The sequence below is a fragment of the Sipha flava genome, unplaced genomic scaffold (genome assembly GCF_003268045.1).
Source record: "Sipha flava isolate LNK unplaced genomic scaffold, YSA_version1 66_pilon_pilon, whole genome shotgun sequence".
Classification (NCBI taxonomy): domain Eukaryota; kingdom Metazoa; phylum Arthropoda; class Insecta; order Hemiptera; family Aphididae; genus Sipha; species Sipha flava.
In genome coordinates, this window is record NW_020273606.1 from 79813 (window position 1) to 99352 (window position 19540).

At 29.9% G+C, this 19540-nt stretch overlaps 2 protein-coding genes across 3 annotated transcripts; both read left to right on the top strand.

Annotated features, from left to right (window-relative positions):
- Positions 1 to 1371: 1371 nt before the first annotated feature.
- LOC112691793 lies at positions 1372 to 5717 on the top strand. Of its 2 annotated transcripts, XM_025566197.1 has the most exons (3): positions 1372 to 2839; positions 2922 to 3085; positions 4799 to 5717. In XM_025566197.1, the coding sequence occupies exons 1-3, from the start codon at positions 2735 to 2737 to the stop codon at positions 5658 to 5660; spliced, it is 1131 nt and encodes a 376-aa protein (XP_025421982.1). In that variant the 5' UTR covers positions 1372 to 2734; the 3' UTR covers positions 5661 to 5717. The 2 variants fall into 2 exon arrangements, with proteins under 2 accessions (XP_025421982.1, XP_025421981.1); XM_025566196.1 differs by having other exon boundaries at positions 1375 to 3085.
- An 11028-nt stretch (positions 5718 to 16745) lies between these two features.
- LOC112691777 lies at positions 16746 to 18975 on the top strand. Its single transcript, XM_025566173.1, has one exon. It carries the CDS (start codon positions 17424 to 17426, stop codon positions 18921 to 18923), a length of 1500 nt encoding a protein of 499 aa, XP_025421958.1. The 5' UTR covers positions 16746 to 17423; the 3' UTR covers positions 18924 to 18975.
- Positions 18976 to 19540: the final 565 nt, after the last annotated feature.

The following is a 19540-nucleotide window of genomic DNA, read 5'->3' on the forward strand; positions in this document are numbered from 1 at the left end:
TTTCTATTGGAATAGAAATTAAATTATTTAAAGCAAAGAAATTTTGAATTTTGACTTTGGGAGTTTTAATAAAGCATAAAAAAAATTATATCATAGACTATAACCTTTTCAAAAATTCAAAAACAAGCTATAATTATTTCCGTATATATTTAAAAGAACGGAAATGGTTATGCACTTTATTTTTAAAGGAGTTTCATCTAGGCAATCTAAATGACATTATGAGAAAAACAAGAAATACAAATTAAAATATAATTTTTAAAATAATATTTATACCGCAGATTGTTTTTCTCTATAATATGTAAAATATATTCGAAAAATTATTTTGTGAAAGCAACACTATTCAATAAATTTGTATCATTAAATATTCAAATGTATACAATATTTACCTAAAAATTATATAGATTGTATTATTTGTTTTTTTTTGACGTTATAATTGTAAATAATTACTTAAAACAATGGTTTTTATTTTTTATTTATTTATACAATCGAAAATAAATAAGACGACTGTACACGCTGTGATCAAATTACCATTTTAACAGTAGAATAGATCATGGTCTAATTTGTTTTATACAAATCTAATAATAAATTATAACTTTTATTATTGAAATATTTTGTGATTAGCTTACAAAATAAAATTTCTACTTGAAAGGATTAAACAAATTGTAACTATATTTTATTTACTTATTTAAAAATACAACACTTATATTATATAATAATAAAAATAATTATAAAATTTTACTATAGAATTATAATAAAATGTATAGTAAGTTGAACGAAAACATTAATTTACAGAAAATATTTTTACTAAAAAAGAAAAAAAAACCATTTCACGTCTGGCGTATTTATAAAAATAAAAATAATTTAATAAAAAATTCTTTGTAAAATACAAGGCAGTGTTTAATTAACAAAATTGATTTAATTTAAATCATATAATTATAATATTTTATAATGAGTTATAATTATATTTAATAATTCTAAGTCAATGGTAGTTAATTCTATCTTATTTATATGGTTTATTAATATTTTTTTAGAATATATATAATATATATTCTATAGATATATCAGTCAGTAGATTTTTAATAACATTCAAAATTCAACGTTTACATTTAACAAATGGCTTATGTATATGTTAATGAAAAAATGATTTTTGAGACTATTCTGTGACTTTTTTTTAAAAAATTAATGAATTAAAAATGGTAAAAATTGTTCTGAAAAAAAAAATCAGAATTAGAAATATTAAATAAAATATTTTAAAACAAAATCAAAACTATAAACGATAAAATAAATAAATGAAATAAGTCATCTATCGAGAATGAATATTTTATCGCTAGAAATCTTAAGCGATATTATGGTTAAAAAAGAAATTCAAATCTTATCTATTGTAACATTAAATCGCTTAATGTTTAGTATAATATTTCTCATTAATTTATTATACATACAAAAAATAAAGTAAGTTGTCCTAATTCTGTAGAGCACGATTATGTCTTCAAAATTCGGATATTTTTAAGAATTGCACATAATAAATTAAAATATGATTTGCAAGCAAATATTACCTGAGTTTCAACGAAATCAAAACTATTATGAATTGTAGGTGAATATAGATTAAAAGTTTCCATGCAAAGAACGATATTTTCTTGGCAGCTTAACACCGAAAAACACGTTTACGAAAACAATTCATTTTTTTTTTTTACAAATTTTCAATTTTAAAACGAAATTATTATTCATGAACTTAATAAATAAGTTTTTTGTTCTCTAGTAGTACTGGCCACAGACAAAACAACGTTTTACGCATGTTAATTATGTTACTCAAAACATTTTTGTGTATTACACCTTATAGTAAATCAATAGAAACAGTCATTTTTTGAAAATTGTGTTCTCCGTGTCTATACTCACGAAAGTGTATAAAGTGAATCACTTCCACAGGCTTATAACTTTTATCAAACATGTCAGAAGAAAAAAATGATGTGAATCCGAATAAGTTGTTTGGAGGTGCACCAGTCTGTACGAATTTGGTTATAACACCAAATGCGATACTGAGCGCATACGATTCTCCAGCTTTGGAAAATGTTTATCAGATTTTCAGAAATGTGGTCAAATGTAGCTTATTTCAATCGATGTGTAACGACGCAGGTATTCTGGCTCGTAAAACGATAATACCTGATGATAATTATATTTGTGTTTATTATTGTTTTCGCGACCGCATTATATTCTTATGTTGTGCAGCCCCTATTTTTCATAAAAATTCGTACTACACCTTTTTTTAATCTACAATGATATAATACAGAGCCCTCTACCCCATTTCTATATGATTATAATTTTAAGTATTAGGATTTTTTTATTAATTAAATTGCAAATTATAATTACCTAAGTAACTACCAATCCGTTATTATTTATTAAACTGAAAATATATTTATATTTGATATAAATCTGAAAACTACTTACAAACTATCTACTTTAATGTGTGGTTATATAATTTAAAATGTAATAGATATATTTAAGTCCTCAACGGTTGTCTTGTCTTAGTATTTTGTAGATGCATATTTCTCGAATCCGTAATGCGCACTTCCAGTTATGGACTACACACAATGTGTCGGGGTTCACTAAAAAATAGGGGCTGATATTGTGTACACCATCAGCACGATAAACACGTTATTAATTTGCAGACCATTCGACTTGGTTGCAAAAGTATAGCAAGGAATCGGACAAGCAGCTAAGATATGAGTTTATCAACCTTATGCTGCTTATGTCGCTTCAGCATCCCGACGGACATGACGAATTATGCAAACATTCGGCATCATCGAAATCACCACAGTGCAAGATCTCCAGCAATCCTATCTGCGTATATTATACAATTTATAACAACACTGTCATCAATTTGTTTTTTTTTAACACGAATGTCATTTGTCCTGCGCACATCGCAGGAGCTCAGCGGAGTCATCGAGCACCCAGTGACGCAAATCGACGACTCTGGCGACGATAGGTGTCGAGAAGCACTGCCGACCATCAGCCGCAATAAAGTTGTTGTCAAGTCAAGTCAAGTCGGAGAGTGGTGTCGAACGACGAACGTACCGGTTTTTCACGAAGAGTTCGTATCGTTTTGTACACTAGCTCTTAAGTAACGCGAAAAGGTTATGTCAAACAGATTTCCGTGCAAAACGGTCACTCTAAAACTACTATTTTATGATATCCAAACCTAAACCACCGAAAATTACTTTACAGTTTACAATATTGCGTGCTTAAGGGGCCCGGTGCCAATTATTTATTAAGGAGCAAATCATTGGCAACCCGATGCACATGTTGGGTCAACGCCGCGGCACGACCGAGTGTGTGTGAGAATGTAAATGATTATTAGTGTGAGTGAACCCCTCCACTAACTTCGATCACGTAATGATAGTACCTAATAAGATAATAATTGTCTAATGACAGTATTCAATATGATTATTATCGAGTGCGTGTGCTTTTCTTTTTTTCCTATATATTGTTTATTTCTGTTCAATATTTTATTATATTATAACTATTATTATTTTATCAATGACAGTTAATAAACGGACGAAAATATTACTTCACGGAAATAGTGATCACTCATTGTAAATTCAATATTTTTATAATTTAATTGATAAGCAACAACATTATACAGGCCGCATTAAACTCCGATTTTTTTAATTCCTATTTTAAATAATGAAAAAATATTGGTAAAAAAAAAGGTTAAATTTTACTTTTTTTAAAGTTTTCATCTAATTTAAATTATTTATATTAATGTATAATATTTTTATTTATTAATAAAAAGTAATAAATTATTATAACTAATTTTATGATAAAATAGGCTAGTTGCCCACCCCTGTTCTAGACGAACAAATCATCTCCGTTCAGAGCGAGTTCCCGTCCGGTTCTTTTTTTCATATTATTATGTTTAGCCGTTAAGTATGAAATCGAATAATTTATGGTTACATTGATTACGATTCTGGTCGGTTAACCGATTAATGCTGTGAATACTAGGTGAAAAAACAATTGGCCGATTAATTGGTGTAAGAATCGATTAATCGAAACAATCGCACAGTCCTATGTACAAACGTGTCTACAAGCCCGAAAACGTCGCATCGCGGAATGATAATTGAAAATAAAATATTACATTATTTATTTTTATAATCGTATTGGATATCAATACGCGGAATATGATGTGCCGCGGCCCGCGGTTTGCGAGGTATCACTTATAATGAATTAAATGAACAATTGGGTGGGGGTCTACGAACAACGTGAACGTACGCGCATGCACATGTCACTGACAAACTAATAACGAAATATTTAGTTGGCCGTTTGAAGAACAAAAATATTACCTTACGGGAAAAGTGGTCACTCATTGTAAATTCAATATTTTTACAAAATTTTTTTTTAACTGATAAACAACAACATTCTACAGGCCGCATTGAACTCCGATTTTGTAATTCCAATTTCAAATCGTGAAAAAATGTTCGTAAAAAAAGCTTAAAATTTACTTTTTTTAATGATTCATTATAAATGTCGGGAATATATATTGAAAAAACGGAATTCAATGCGGTCTGTAGAATGTTTTTCTCCATTAATATAAAAAAAAAAAAAAATATTAATTTGATTGATTCTACGGGACAGGATCACTATTTCCGTAGAGTGCAATTTTGAGGGTAAATCGACATTGGCACCGGGCGCCTTAATTATAAAATATTGAGAAACACGAATGTGTAAAAGAAAGCCAATACCTAATCAGTAGTTAATAACTCACGTTAACCGTGTCTAGTATCACAATTTCGCTACGATGCTTTAGGAGCTTGGTGCGGAATAACTGTCAAGATTTGATGCCGAAACGGATTCCGATGAAAGTGGAGCGCGCGTTTGATCGGTACGACGATGGACAATTGGATCCGACCGAGCCGTGGCAGCGCTGTAGCACGCGGATCCGAGCAGGTAGCGACTTCGTAGCCGGTAGTAGACACCCTACGCAACGCGCGCCGAACGCGACAGGCCACAGGATCAACGATGTCACGCGATTGGCCCAGCACAGACCGGCTGTCCGCGGCCGCAATCTTGGCGGCGCGGAAACCCGTTCGACGCAGGGACTCGGTTACGCGATGGCGACGGCGCCGAATAACTGCAGGGTTCCGGTGTTGGACGGCAGCAAGTCGCCCGACCCACCCGTGTACGTCGTCAAACTGGTCCAGTTGTATGAGCGATCCCGTTTGCCCGTGCCCATTCACCCGGGACCGCCGACTCCACGGATACCTCAGCCCGTCCGAACGATCAGCAGTGGCTGGGAGCCCAAGGTGCGATCCGTCCCGCCACCCGAGTCCGACTCCGACCGGACGTGCTCATTCACACTGACCGGCACCATTCGGTTGTCCAACTTACCCGCAACGACCGACTGCACCACCGCACCACCGTCGCGTCAGCCGCCGCATGTCCTGTCCTCGCCCACCGCCCACGACCACAACACGGACAGCTCGATCGGATCTCGGCCATCGTCAATGGATCGCAACCCCAGCCACAAGCGTGACAGCAACGATTTGTCTGACTTCTCGGACCTGGGATCGCTTTCCGTGGACGCGCTCGACCTGACCACTACCACGCGATCGCACTCGAGGGCCACGTCCATCGACCGCTGTGACCACGAAGACCCGAACGCCCAATGAATTGAATTTATAGTCGAATATTTACATAAACATTATAGCATTATGTATTTACTGAAACATAGCGTTTTTCTCGTACACATCCCATCATCAAGTCATCTCTATCGCTTGTTCGATACAATTATGGTCTGTAGGAAACTTTCCATTTTACAATTATTTTAAATATAGGTGTACTCTTCGATAGTCGACAAAATTAATACTGATAAATCGAATTCTTTCACATAGTTCAATAGACCATTTGGTTTTAATTTTAACTATTATAAAATATCAACTCACGCCAAACTTAGGTAGTATAACTTTTTGACTTAATATAAAGAAAAAACTTCCCGCGAAACGTGATTGAATTAAGAAAGATAAAAAAGAAAGATTTAAAATTAACAATGGAAGTGAAAATAATTAGTAATTACACATATTTTCAATTTTAATGTATATTTATCGTAAATTATTAAATACTATATTAATAATAATAATAATAATAATAATCGGTATTGTCACTAATAAGTGATAGAAATCGAAAAAAATAAAATAAAATATTATATGTAAGGCTGGAATTTCGATGCATTTTGTATTGTTTTACAAAGCTTATTGTGCGATGCTCGTCTTGTCACAAATTTATTTTAAATACTTTTGAATTCTCTAAATCGAGATTAATTGTATTACAAAATCTAAAAAAAAAAAAAATACTTTTGAATGAAAATAAAAATGTTTATTTTGTATTTTTTGGAATTTTTTAGTTTTTAGGTCATTTTTTAAACAATTTAGGGCATTTTAGAGTTTTGGGAACATATTTGAGTGTTTGGAAACAAAATATGAATTTGAAATTTTATTTTAAGATTTTTACACAAACATGGTTTTTATATAAATATAACAGATTATAAGTAGGTACTCATAATTCGTATTGTATTATCGGATAATAGTTGAGATATCAAAACTTAACGAGTGGAAAATGATGTGTTTTTTCAGATTAAATGAAATACAAATCTATGATATATAGCTTTGTGTACAACTTTTTAAACAATTTAAAAATTGTTGTTGCACAATTTTGCATATTTTGTTACTTTTTGTATCAATTCGCATATATTGGGTTTAAGAACATTTATATGCATATTTCATAGATTTAACAAAAAATTTTAAAAAAAATGTATAATTTAATAATAAAATATTAGATATATGACAAACAAAATTCTAAGTTTTATATCGTTTAACAAAATAAATTAATTCATCAACGGCTATTATTTGTATTGCTCCGGCTCCCAATGCATTTAACAATAATATTATAACCTCTATAGTAGGTACCGAGAACTCGTAATAGTGACCACCGCCGTCTCGTATTTATTTTTATACAAATTTACCACTGTATTTATATTTTGTAACGTGACATAAACAAATTGTATAACCATAGGTAATTCATAAACAATTATGTTTAACCATTAGGTTTTCAGCTTATACACAATATTATTTCTGTTCGTTATAATACTGCATACATCTGCATGCAAGCGACTTATTGTACAGCGTACACTAGTCAGTAGTCAGTTTATTATTTTTTAAGCAATTATTTTCCAATTTTTTACTGCATATTATACCGCATATTTTGATGTTTTTTAACGCATATTTATGCGCATATTTTAGTACATTTTAGCACATAAAGTTCCGAGCCTTGATTATTACTATATTTTATATTAGAACACGAAACACAAATTGTGTGTTACGAAGTCGAAACGATCATATGCGAACACAAATACTGCCAGGGAAAAAATTGAAAATTAATAAACTCAAATGAAATTCTTATCGTGGTGAATTCGATCCATGTTTAAAATTATCAAATTTTAGTAATGAATACCAAAAATTGATCTTATGATAAGCTGTTTCTAATATTTCCTGTTGGAAACTGTACATCATTCATTTATTAATGCGTCGTAAATATTTGTTTCATCGCTGTCAAATAATTTGATTATATTTTTATCTACAATTTACATAAAAATAATGAAATATTAAAAAAATAAAGCGATAATAAAATAATATTTACAATATTTTATATTATAAAAATATTCAATAACATACAATAACAATCTGTGTGAATTAAATCTATTTGTCAAATAATCATTGTATCAAACTAGATTTTAAATGTGCTTTATAATTTAGTTTTTATGGTGAAAAATAAATACTGAATATTATACGAAAATTATTATAAAAAAAAAAGTAATGAACTATGATTCAAATATTTATCATCAGGATAAATTATTTGCATTCTGCTTTACTTTTTAGATTAGACAAAATATAATATTAAATATAAATATTATATTTATATATTAATAAAAACATTTTATATGTCTACAAATATTAAATTTCAAATTAATTAAATTAACATCAATTAATTAATTAAATTTCGCGTTTGACATTATTTTCAGGGACTCTAAACATTTTTTTACGTATTTTCTAAATAAACACTTGTACTATAAAAAGTAACAAGAAATAACCTGAATATAATTAAGTTACCTTACTTGTATTATTCACTGTATACAGCTGAAAAGTTAAAAATGTTTATATATATTAATATAGTAGAACCCGTTTAAGACGCTCTCGCTTAAAATGATTTCCCGCTTAAGACGCTATTGTTAACTGGTCCTTTGGAGAGCGTCTTATTCGGGTTCTACTGCATATATTAAGTATATTCGGAAGTACTTACTCATTTCTTATTATCACTATGCTAGCCTGTCAATATTTGTAATTATTTATAATTATGTAAATACAATGTCTAAATTTAGTAAATTACTCGTATTCGATAAACATGCAATGTTATTACTTACATCCAGTGGCGTACATACGGGGGGAGGTCCGTGTTCAAACCACCCCCCCCCCCGAGGGTCAAAAAAAAATTGTTTTATTATTGATGACGTGTAATATATTCGTAGTTTCATTATTACACTTTGAACTTAAAATATACTACTATACAAATATTATGATAATTAAATAATTATATTGATAGGTGTTTGAAAAGTTTTGTTAACTATGCTGTTTTTATATTCCAATAGCTATTAATTTACTGTAATATAAAAGTAAACTGTAAATTGGTAAAAAAGTTGTACAAAATAATATCTATTTATAGCAGTTATTTATCTTATTTATCTGTGCAACGAAAAAAAAAAGATAAAAAAAGATTATTTTTGTAATTTATTTTCTTATTAGTGCTATTACACATCATCAAATCTCTGACAGTATTGAATAATAAAATTTCACAAAATTATGCACAGAAACCTACTTGATTGTAAATACCATGATAGTTATCTGAACCAAATCTTACTGTAGGTGTATAGATATAATATGTATAGCCGTATAAAGACTACTTCTTATACATATTTCATAGAACCAAACCATTTTTGTTACCAGAAGGTATATGCTATAACAGTTGTTTTCATCCTTTTTAATAATGCGGCACACTTCATCTACAACAAAATTTTCGCGAGACACCAATCCATAAATTATGTGAACCATATTTTATATATATATACATGTATGTATGTATGTATGTATGTATACTATTTACAGTCTACTCTATTAGAGGGTTTTTTTATTGTGAAATATATTTTAATACAATCGATCGATCGAGACGGCCGCGACGGGCATACTTACAATAAATAATATTATAGGTATCTACGATTAGTTCGATCAGTTTTCATATGGAATATCAATAATAAGTTGGTAAATACAGGTAAATACATATTTATAAAACAATTTATAGATTTATCGCGGCACATTTAAAGGGCGCTCGCGGTACACCAATGTACCGCGGCACACCGATTGGGAACCACTGTGTTATAATATAAAATATTATAGGAATGCGCTCAGCTGCACTGGGCACTCCCGATTAAATCGTACGGCAGCCCTGTATTAAATAAAACCGGTCACTTTAGTAAAGATGAACCACATATCGAATCAATATTCAAGAATATTATTTGTAATTATTTTGATATTAAATATAAGTATTCATCAAATAAAAACCAAAAATATAAAATACCAGAATCATTAATAAACACTAGTGTCAGCCTCAACTTACAGCTTACAGTTTTGGTAGGTATATTTTTGTTTTTGGTCTGTGCACTATTTAATATTTTAGTGCACCTATTCACTTAAATTTTATCTGAAAATCCTGTTTATCAAATATATTAGAAATGGGATTATAATTTCAAAATTGTATTGATTTATTTCCTATTTTTTTCATTTAAAACAGTAACAACATTAATTGCCAACAACTGTGAATTTCTACTTTTTCCAATAAGAAATGTAATAAAAGTTCAGGGGAACCTCGATTAACCGTGTCGTGTCTCAATTATCCGTGTTCGCAATTAACTCTTCCAAAATTATTGTCGTTCGAAATTTTTCGTCTGAAAAGTTTTATTAGACGAACATATTTTTATATTACATTATCGAAAAACATAAACAACCTTTTTAACGATAAAAATATGACCAAATATGTCACAGGTAGATAAGAGTTATTTAAGATTAATAGAGACTAATAGAGATTCTTCAATAATTATATTTATCCAATCACGTTGTAACTAATACACACAAGAAATATTCAATTCTATCAAATTTTTTCCATACTATTTAGTGTGTTTTTAACATTTGCTATAGTCATTGAGAAAATAACATTGTTCACACTTAATATGCGTACAATATTATTAATTTTTTCATAATGCGTTTAATAAAAAGTCTCAATTAACCGTGTTTTTCATTTATCCGTGTTACCCTTCCCCAACATTACCCCGGATAATCGAGGTTCTACTGTATACAGTACATTTTAAATGGGAGCATATTGTTGCATATTTTGCATATTTGACCATTTTTAATTTTATAAATGCAAATTTGACAATTATTCATATGAAGGAGTAAGTTTTTAAATTTTATAAAAAAAAATTATGATTTATTTCTTCATATATCACGTGACTTGGAACTCAAGGTGTCTTATTGGTGAACTAACTGAATGCATTAAAATAATTAAAACTACAAAAACGTATATATTCTACAAAAATTGAAGAATCTGCACAAGCTAAGGCTAACTACAAAAAATATCGAATATTTTAAATGGAAAAATGAATCTATGGATGGATTGTCTGCAAATATTAGTAGTAGTAACCTATGATATTTTAAGTTTACACCAATATGTTCCGTAAACGTGTAACGTTCCTTTTCTAAATATAAAAATATTTTGGCTGATAACAGGCAGTCATTTAAATTTTCCAACTTAAGAAAATATCTTATAGTCCAATGTAATGCTCAAGGTTAGAAGAATTATAACTATATTAATAATAAAAAAATGTTTTCAATTTAATTTATTTTTAAAACCATTTTAAATATTTTGTTTTAGATAAAAACTCAATATAAGTTAAAAACAAATTTGAAAAAAATAAAAAATTATCTCAGATCATCATATCTATCATACATAAAAATATTATTATAATTTATTACTAATTAATTGTTTATATAATTAATTATTACAAATATAATTTTGTATAAATGCATACATATTTTAAGGTTTGTAAGGACATAAAGTCCCTAGACCTAATTATGAACCATCAATAATAAAACACTCCAAAATTTGCCACCCTAGGCAGCTGTCTACAGTGCCTAATGGGAAATCCATCTCTGAATACACATTTATATAATATTCATATAATTATATAGGTAAGGATTTATAACTCGGAGGAAACGGTCAAGCTAAAATTTAGAAATACAATTATATTTTGTAATTTTTAATTTTTAGTTCCTTCTTTAAATTTCAAAGTACTTAAAGAATATTTGAATTTATTTAGTACAGCATTTATTTGCACTATCTACCATATTATAATTCCAGTGATATTCTAATACAATATTTTCTATTGTATAAGGGTTCCATACCTACTATAAAACTAAAAAAACCTATTGCATTTCATAAAATGAAACCTAATGTGTCATATATATAAAGTACATAGATTATTTATTAGATTTATTTAAAATACTATGATTTGCAGGAAACTGATTTCGTACACCACAAAAAAAATATGATGACTTTCTATTGATTAAATATTATACATCAATATATTATGTATATATAAATTATAAAAATGTACTATCCGGGAGTAACAGGAAGTTATACTTCAGATCTTTCTGTATTACTGTGTATGCATATATGTATATATTAAATTTAGTCATCATGATATTAGTACCTAGCTTGATCAATTATATATTATCCAATACGTAATACTGCATTAACGATATGTTTTGTAAAAATATGATTCATTCATGAAAATAAACGATTAATAAAAAAAGAAAAATCTGTATTCTATGATCAATTTTTCGTTTTAGTTAAATATGAATTACTTTAACTTATAATTTATCAGATTTATCTTGTCTCAATTTGAGGCAAATAAAGAACTTAATAAATTAAAATATTTTATTAAAAACAAAATACAAACTAATTAATCTGAATATCTTGTACGTGTACTAATTATATAATAGGTATTAATAGAGTATTTTAAAGGAATTAAAGTCTTTCCTATTCTCAAAAAATTTATTGCAAAATTTAATTTCTAAAATAAGTATATTTACATTTAAATATGAATGATAAATATATGAATTGTACATATTGTTTGTACAATTATTAATGAAAATTTATAATTGTTTACCAGCAGTAATTTTTTCCTCATATTCAATAAGTTAAGAATAAATTATTATTACAAAATAAATACATATTTCTTTAACTGGTTGATTCATTTATAACCAAATTTAAATATCAATAAGTTATATCAAATAAATAGTATTAAGAAATTGGATCCAATATATCATTTATTACATTATTCCACGATCGTCTAACCTAATATTTGTACACATTCGAAATATGATATGAAGTCATCACATTTTAAAAACCATTGATATAAAATCTTTAATAATTATATAATATATATATTATAATAAACACTTGATACATAAAATACAAAAAATAAGCAATAAAATATTTTTTCGTATAAAAATATTTTCTTGTAAATCACTATAATTTTAAATATATTTACACGACATTAATGTATAAATTACAGGCGAAATCAAATTTAATGAGTTACAATTAATATACGGTCAAAGTAAACTCTTAGTAGTACGAGTTCCTGTTAACATATGTTAAGTATAGTTTTGTTTTAGGAATTTTAAAAAATAATTTAATTGTCGTCAATGGTAAACATTATTGAACAATAATATACGGATCATTATAACTCATACTTGAATATACAAGTAGGTAATTCAATACAAACTAAATAAATAAATAAAGTACTTACACAAATTACTGATTCTGTAAATATTTTATAAACAAATATTTACATAACATCGTTTATACTTATCAACACATGGTTATGCATTTAATGCATAAAATAATCAAATAATATGCACCTAACCTGCTCACAAAATCTACCAAAATTCAGAAAATTAATATAAAGAAAATGTACGAATATGCTCTAAAAATGTCACTACGAGGATATTTATACAATAGGTATATATATTTTTAATTGTTAACAAAATTCACTATTTTCTTTATAGTTTGACAGTTACCTAAAAATCATAACACTTATCAGTTATGAGCAAGATCGTATCTGAGGGAGTCCAGGGTATCTAGACCCCCCCCCCGAAATTTCTTCAATATTTTACGAATGTTTAATATACTTATTTATTTTTAATACCAACATAAATATTTTCAGTCAAAAATGATTTAAGCTCCAATTAATCATTGACTGCTTTTAATTTTATATCATAATATCATATGAAAATATAATATTGATTTTAATAAAAGAAGATTAAATCTTTATTGTCTTATTTTTAACCAAATACCAAAAGTTAAAATCTAAATTCAATAAAATTACAATATACATATTTTGGACCCCTCCCGAAAAAAATTTCTAGATACGGCATTGGTTATGAACAGGATTGGGAATTTATAGCACTTAAAATTGTATAAATATGCGCTATAATATTACCTTAAAAATCGTTAAATAAGCTCTAAAAATATGCAATAAAAACAACAAAAAAAAGGAAATTTATTATTTAATAATTTTATGCGAGCACACGAAACGAATTCTACACTCGTTCGTTGATAACCGGCTATTAGTAGATTTAATAAAAAATCGACAAAAAAAAAAACCAACAAAATAGATAACAAAAATAAGAACCAAAAACGAAATAATTGTATTACTCGTATATTATATATATCTATATATTATCGCTGTAATTGTACATAGTTGCAAAAGCGTAATCGGTATATTTACTTAATCTATACATTTATAATTTAATTAAAAATTAAAATTAAAATTTTGAATCTTGGAAATTCGATTAACAAAAATCAAAAAACACGTTTACCAAAATATAATTTCATAAAATATGCAAATGCTATAAAATCCCAACCCTATTTATGAGTCATAAACTATGACAAATAATATGCTTTAAATCTAAGTAAATAAATACAAGTAAATTAAAACATTCATAATAAGGTCAGTAAGAATAAATAAGAATAAATAAAAACGGTTAATCTAAAAAAAAAAAAATACCGTTACTTTTAGGTTCTAAAGCTATACATACATTTTAAAATATAAAATGTAATATATTTACAGAATATGTAGATAACAATAAATTATAAAAATATAAACTAATACGCACATACACATATATAAATATATTTAATATGTATGCACTAAAGATTAAAATATGTAATAAGTAATATTTAAATACATAGAATGGTAATGAATAATAAAATGTGTATTTCATTTTATTAACATGTTTTTATAATAATTTTCTGAATAAAACTAATCATTATCTATGGAAAATCATTAAATTCACAATACTACTCATAATCTATTTTAACTTAAGAGTACCTATTTATGATGTGGTGTATGAAATAAATATAAATACCTAAATATAAACAGAAAATATCAATACAGAAAACCACCAAAGTAAATAACAAGTAATTGTAAATTTAATTTAAACATAGGGTTGCCATAAATTTATAAGGTGAAACCGGGACAAAACAAACACATTATCGAGTAATATACTTTTTATATAACTTTTAATATATTGAATGGACCAGTGGAGTATTCAAGGAGGAATCAGATCCCCCCCTCCTAGGCCTTTTATTAAATGTTATAAAATAATTTTCTTAGTGTGAGGTCGTTAAAAACGTAAAAATAAATAATGATTTGCTTGCAAATGATCCCTTCCCCGTACAAAAGTTATGTATACGCCACTGAAGAGGATCATTATTGGCCTGCAATATAATATTTAAAAATATTTTTGTGAAATAAAATATATATTTATATGTGTAAATTACAAATTGTATTTTTATTATATATTGTTAATCGATTACGATTAAAAATGTACTTTGAGATAAAATGGTCGAAATGAAAAATTAAACAATACTACAATTTCTTCTAAACGTCCAAGCCTAGTCTAACCTATGGACGTCCCGAAAACATTTTTCGGGACACCGGGACGCGAAGTCCAAAAACGGTGACAATCCCGGTTTTCCGGGACGTATGGCAACCCTATTTAAATAAAATCGTTTATGGTGTAACCTACTGAATTATAAGATAATATTTTGATGTTACTAAATAATAGTCATTATTTTTTGTAAGCAAGGGGAAAAAAATGAAAATTCATAAGTAAACAATAAAGTGAAAAAAATTGATATTTGATTAGGTAAGTACCTAGTAGTTAAAATTAACGTACACGAATGATGTAGAATAGTAAAAAAAAAAAATTTGCAACTCCATGAGTATGGTATAATATTGCACAACAGTATGTATAAACAATATTGTGATAACTTTGTTACAGATAAGTAGAGACAGGGCCGTATTAAAGGGTAGTTCGGGGAGACAATTTCCCCCTAAAATATTTAAGAGGGTGGCAATATTTTTACGGTGATTCTAAATAAAATAAAATCGATTTTTCAATGGAAATTATTTATGAATAAATAAAATGATATAAAAAATAAACGTTATACTTTAAAATCTTTTATATTATTTAGTAACGTACAACATTTATATCTATTTAAGAGTATTTTATTTGATATGGTATTTTATTGAGATATAGGCATTGGTTTAATGTTGATTTGTATGAGGATGGAACATTCAATCCGAAGGGTACTAAATTATTTATGGGTATTTATAAAAGACAATTTTCTATAACTTTATTTATGTAATTATATCTGTTATTATTTTGGATTTAATATGAATTACAAATATTGTGTAAAAGTGTACTGAAATGGGAAAAATGAATCGCGAACGGCTTTTTAATGAATAGTTGTAGACATTTGTTTTCAGTCTTACACTTCAGAGAAGAAGAGCGGCAAAATGTAGTTGCTCCTGATCGGAAAAATTTTAAATATGGCCCTGTATACACACATATCAATTGGTGAGCATTATCTTATTATTAAATACACTAATCGTCGTTTCCGTTTACAATTCTAGTCGTATGTCTGTAGGTGAAAAACGTATTTCTTGCGAATACCAAAGGATTAATTTAATGCGATATATTAACGCGTAAATGTATTAATCATTAAGATGATTTGAATAAGGCACCTAGATACGTGCATTTTTCCAATTTTCCGAGCACTTTTTACTACGTCTAAATAAAAATACTGGGAACCGATAAGCCGTTGATTGGTACCAACGATGGTTTTTAATTTAATTTTTATCTAATCGGAATTTGATAGCAAATCACCAAGACAATATCGCAAAACACGGAATTTTGCGATGCACGTTCTGCGCAGAATGTACGTGATTCGGCTATAGTGTCGTAAAAAACATCGGGCTAACCATGGTCAGGTAACACTGCAACACAACGTTCGGATTGTCGTGCACTACAATACGGTAAAGTATATACGAGTCGGCAACGGAAGAGACGCGCGAACGCAACAGCAAACGGTACAATGAAGGGTTTCCAACATCTGTTCGATCGGCATCGACCGCCGTGCACCGCTTGGTGTTGCGGTGTGAACGATGAGTCGGGCTGGGGAGGGACAGGCGCGCATGGAGGTAAACCGTATGTTCGGTGAAAGCGACGAGAACAGTGCTGCTCGCCTATCACGATCCGCATAGTACACGCGCGGTACACATAGTGTGATACGACGGATTGCGGAGAATCACACAAACGCACAATAAAATTAAATAATAATAATAATAATAGTCGTCACTGGTATCATATCGCTGTCGTGGTTGTCGTCCGCCGCCGCCGCCGCCGCCGTTGGTTATCACGAAAATGTGTTATTCGTCACATTCGTCTCTGCCGATCGTGTGGCCGTCGTCGTCCGTCAATGCCCGACGACTATCGTGAAAAACGACGTTCATCGATTTTCCGCGTTCCGTGATTATTGTTCCGCTCCGGTATTGTCGCGCGCGCGCGCGCGCTCTCGTCATCGCTTCGTCAGCGTTTGCCAACCGTTCGTCGATCGCTAACCCGTACGGTCGGACGCGGAAACCATTATTACGCCTACACACACACACACACACACACAGCGCCTGCTCCGTGGACATACGCGTCGTCCACTCGTACGTCCGTGTGCCGCTGCCGTTCGCGTTCACCATTCCGGTTTTCTAGTGAACCGATCGCTCTCGGTTTTCTACCCACCGCTGACGACTCCGTCCAGTCGTCGGTCCGTGTCGCGGTCAGGTACACTCGTACGCGCGCGCACACGACCATTGGTCGACCAGCTGCCGTCCGTATAAATGACTCGAGACGACTAGTGCACGCGCGAAAATGGGACAAAAAGTTAGCAGTCTCGGTGACGTGTTCTCTTGGAAGAACGGAGAGTCGTCCAGAAACGGAGAGTCGTCTAGAAATGGAGAATTGTCCAGAAACAGTGAAGCCTCAATGGCTTCAAATGATGGTAGACCTATGGCCACCGATGGCGTTAGTGTGTCGAGCAACAAAGCGCCGGACAGGCAGCACTTTGAAAACATTTATGTCGCAAATGCAGCTGACCCGCAGCCATCGTCTTCATCACAGCCTCTACCTTCACCGGACGTGATTTGTCCAGAACACCCGAGATGTTGCAACGCTTCAACACTGGTCGTTAACGACACTGCTGCTGCTGCTGCTGACACTGCTGAAACCACAACGAAGAACATACAGACCTCTTCCAAAAGTATCTCTGGCTCCAAGAAGCTTAACCACTGGGTGTTACGATTCAATTGCTCCAGGCCAAAGTCAAAGAGTACTAAATGCTGCACCACTCCACCCCAGAGTGTGCCAGAAACAAACGAAGTTAAATGTGTGTGTACTCGATACCAACGCACAGACGATCATCATCAAAGCGCTGGTATGATTTTTGATACTACACAAGCCATTGAAGAGGAGCAAAGTGACGACGAGGAACTGATGCCACCGCAAAATGATATGCTAGACTTTGAGGGCGCGTTTAATACTTTCAATGCGTTCGAAGGTCATAGTGAATTAGTGCTACCATCGTTTGATGATGTCGTTCCATTGGACTTGGATACGGATATGGGTAGTGAAGACTTTATGAATGAAGACTTTGAAGACAGAGCTTATAGAGAACGGGCGAAAGAAATCCAAGAAGGCATAGATCCACCTCCAGGATTCAGGCCCGGAGTTATACAGCTGTTAGAATTAGGCTGGCCTAAAAGGACAATAGATAGTTTAACATCAATGTTCAATTATAGAGCTGCAGTCACTGCTATTACTGTACGTGATATGGATGACAGTCATATAATACATACATCCATTGATTATATCCATTATTTAGTTCCTGATTTGCTTCAAATCACAAATTGCTCGTTTTATTGGGGCAAAATGGATAGATATGAGGCTGAAAAATTACTTGAAAACAGACCTGAAGGCACTTTTTTACTTAGAGATTCCGCTCAAGAAGAGTATTTGTTTTCTGTAAGCTTCAGAAAGTATGGCCGATCCTTACATGCACGAATTGAACAATGGAATCATCTCTTTAGTTTTGATTCAAGAGATCCTGGTGTATTTGCATCTTCTACGGTTTGTGGACTTATAGAACATTACAAAGATCCTTCTTGCTGTATGTTCTTTGAACCTATGTTGACTATACCATTTCCAAGAAACTTTACTTTTTCTCTACAACATACATGCCGCGCAACTATATGTAGCCAAATTACCTATGATGATGTAAATCAATTAAAACTTCCAAAATTATTAAAATCATACTTAAAAGAATATCACTATAAGCAGCGAGTAAGGATACGTCAATTTGATTCAGAAAATTAGATCCTTTTTTTTTTTTACAAATCATTTAGTTCAATTATATTTTATTTCAATAATTTAAATACATAATTAAATATTTATTACATTATTTATTATTTAAAATGTTTATTTTGTTACTAGCACAATTTTTAAAAAAAATTTGAAATTGATACCCGACATGTCACAATAAATTAATTGCTAATTTACTTCTTTTGAATACATCATATGATTTTACAATATATAATTTTTACCTAACAATATTCATTCAACAAATTTTCAAAACTAATAAATATTTAAAACTGACATATTTTCACCAAAATTTAATTCTTTACCTTCCTGTTTTGGTTCATTAAAATTATAGGTAGATAAAGTATGCTAAATAAAAAATAATCGCTTAAAATTATATTATGTTTATTAAACTATAAATATTAATAAATTATTTTTTATTTATTTTTTTTTAATAAAAATGTTTTATTTTTAATTTTGGTGGTAAATTTATCCATTTTATTATAGTTATTATTTACATTTTATGTGTACAAAATAAATTTCAAAATGTAATATTCTTTATATTGTCATTATAAGTTACAAGTTTAAATACAAATATATACAATTCCTGATATAATCTTATATAAAACATGTTA

Bases quoted from the DNA above. Each gene is read 5' to 3' on its own strand.
- LOC112691793 (XM_025566196.1), top strand. From the start codon at position 2,718: ATGAGTTTATCAACCTTATGCTGCTTATGTCGCTTCAGCATCCCGACG. The intron at 3,086-4,798 runs GTTCGTATCGTT...ACGATGCTTTAG, and splicing joins GTACCGGTTTTTCACGAAGA to GAGCTTGGTGCGGAATAACT.
- LOC112691777 (XM_025566173.1), top strand. From the start codon at position 17,424: ATGGGACAAAAAGTTAGCAGTCTCGGTGACGTGTTCTCTTGGAAGAAC.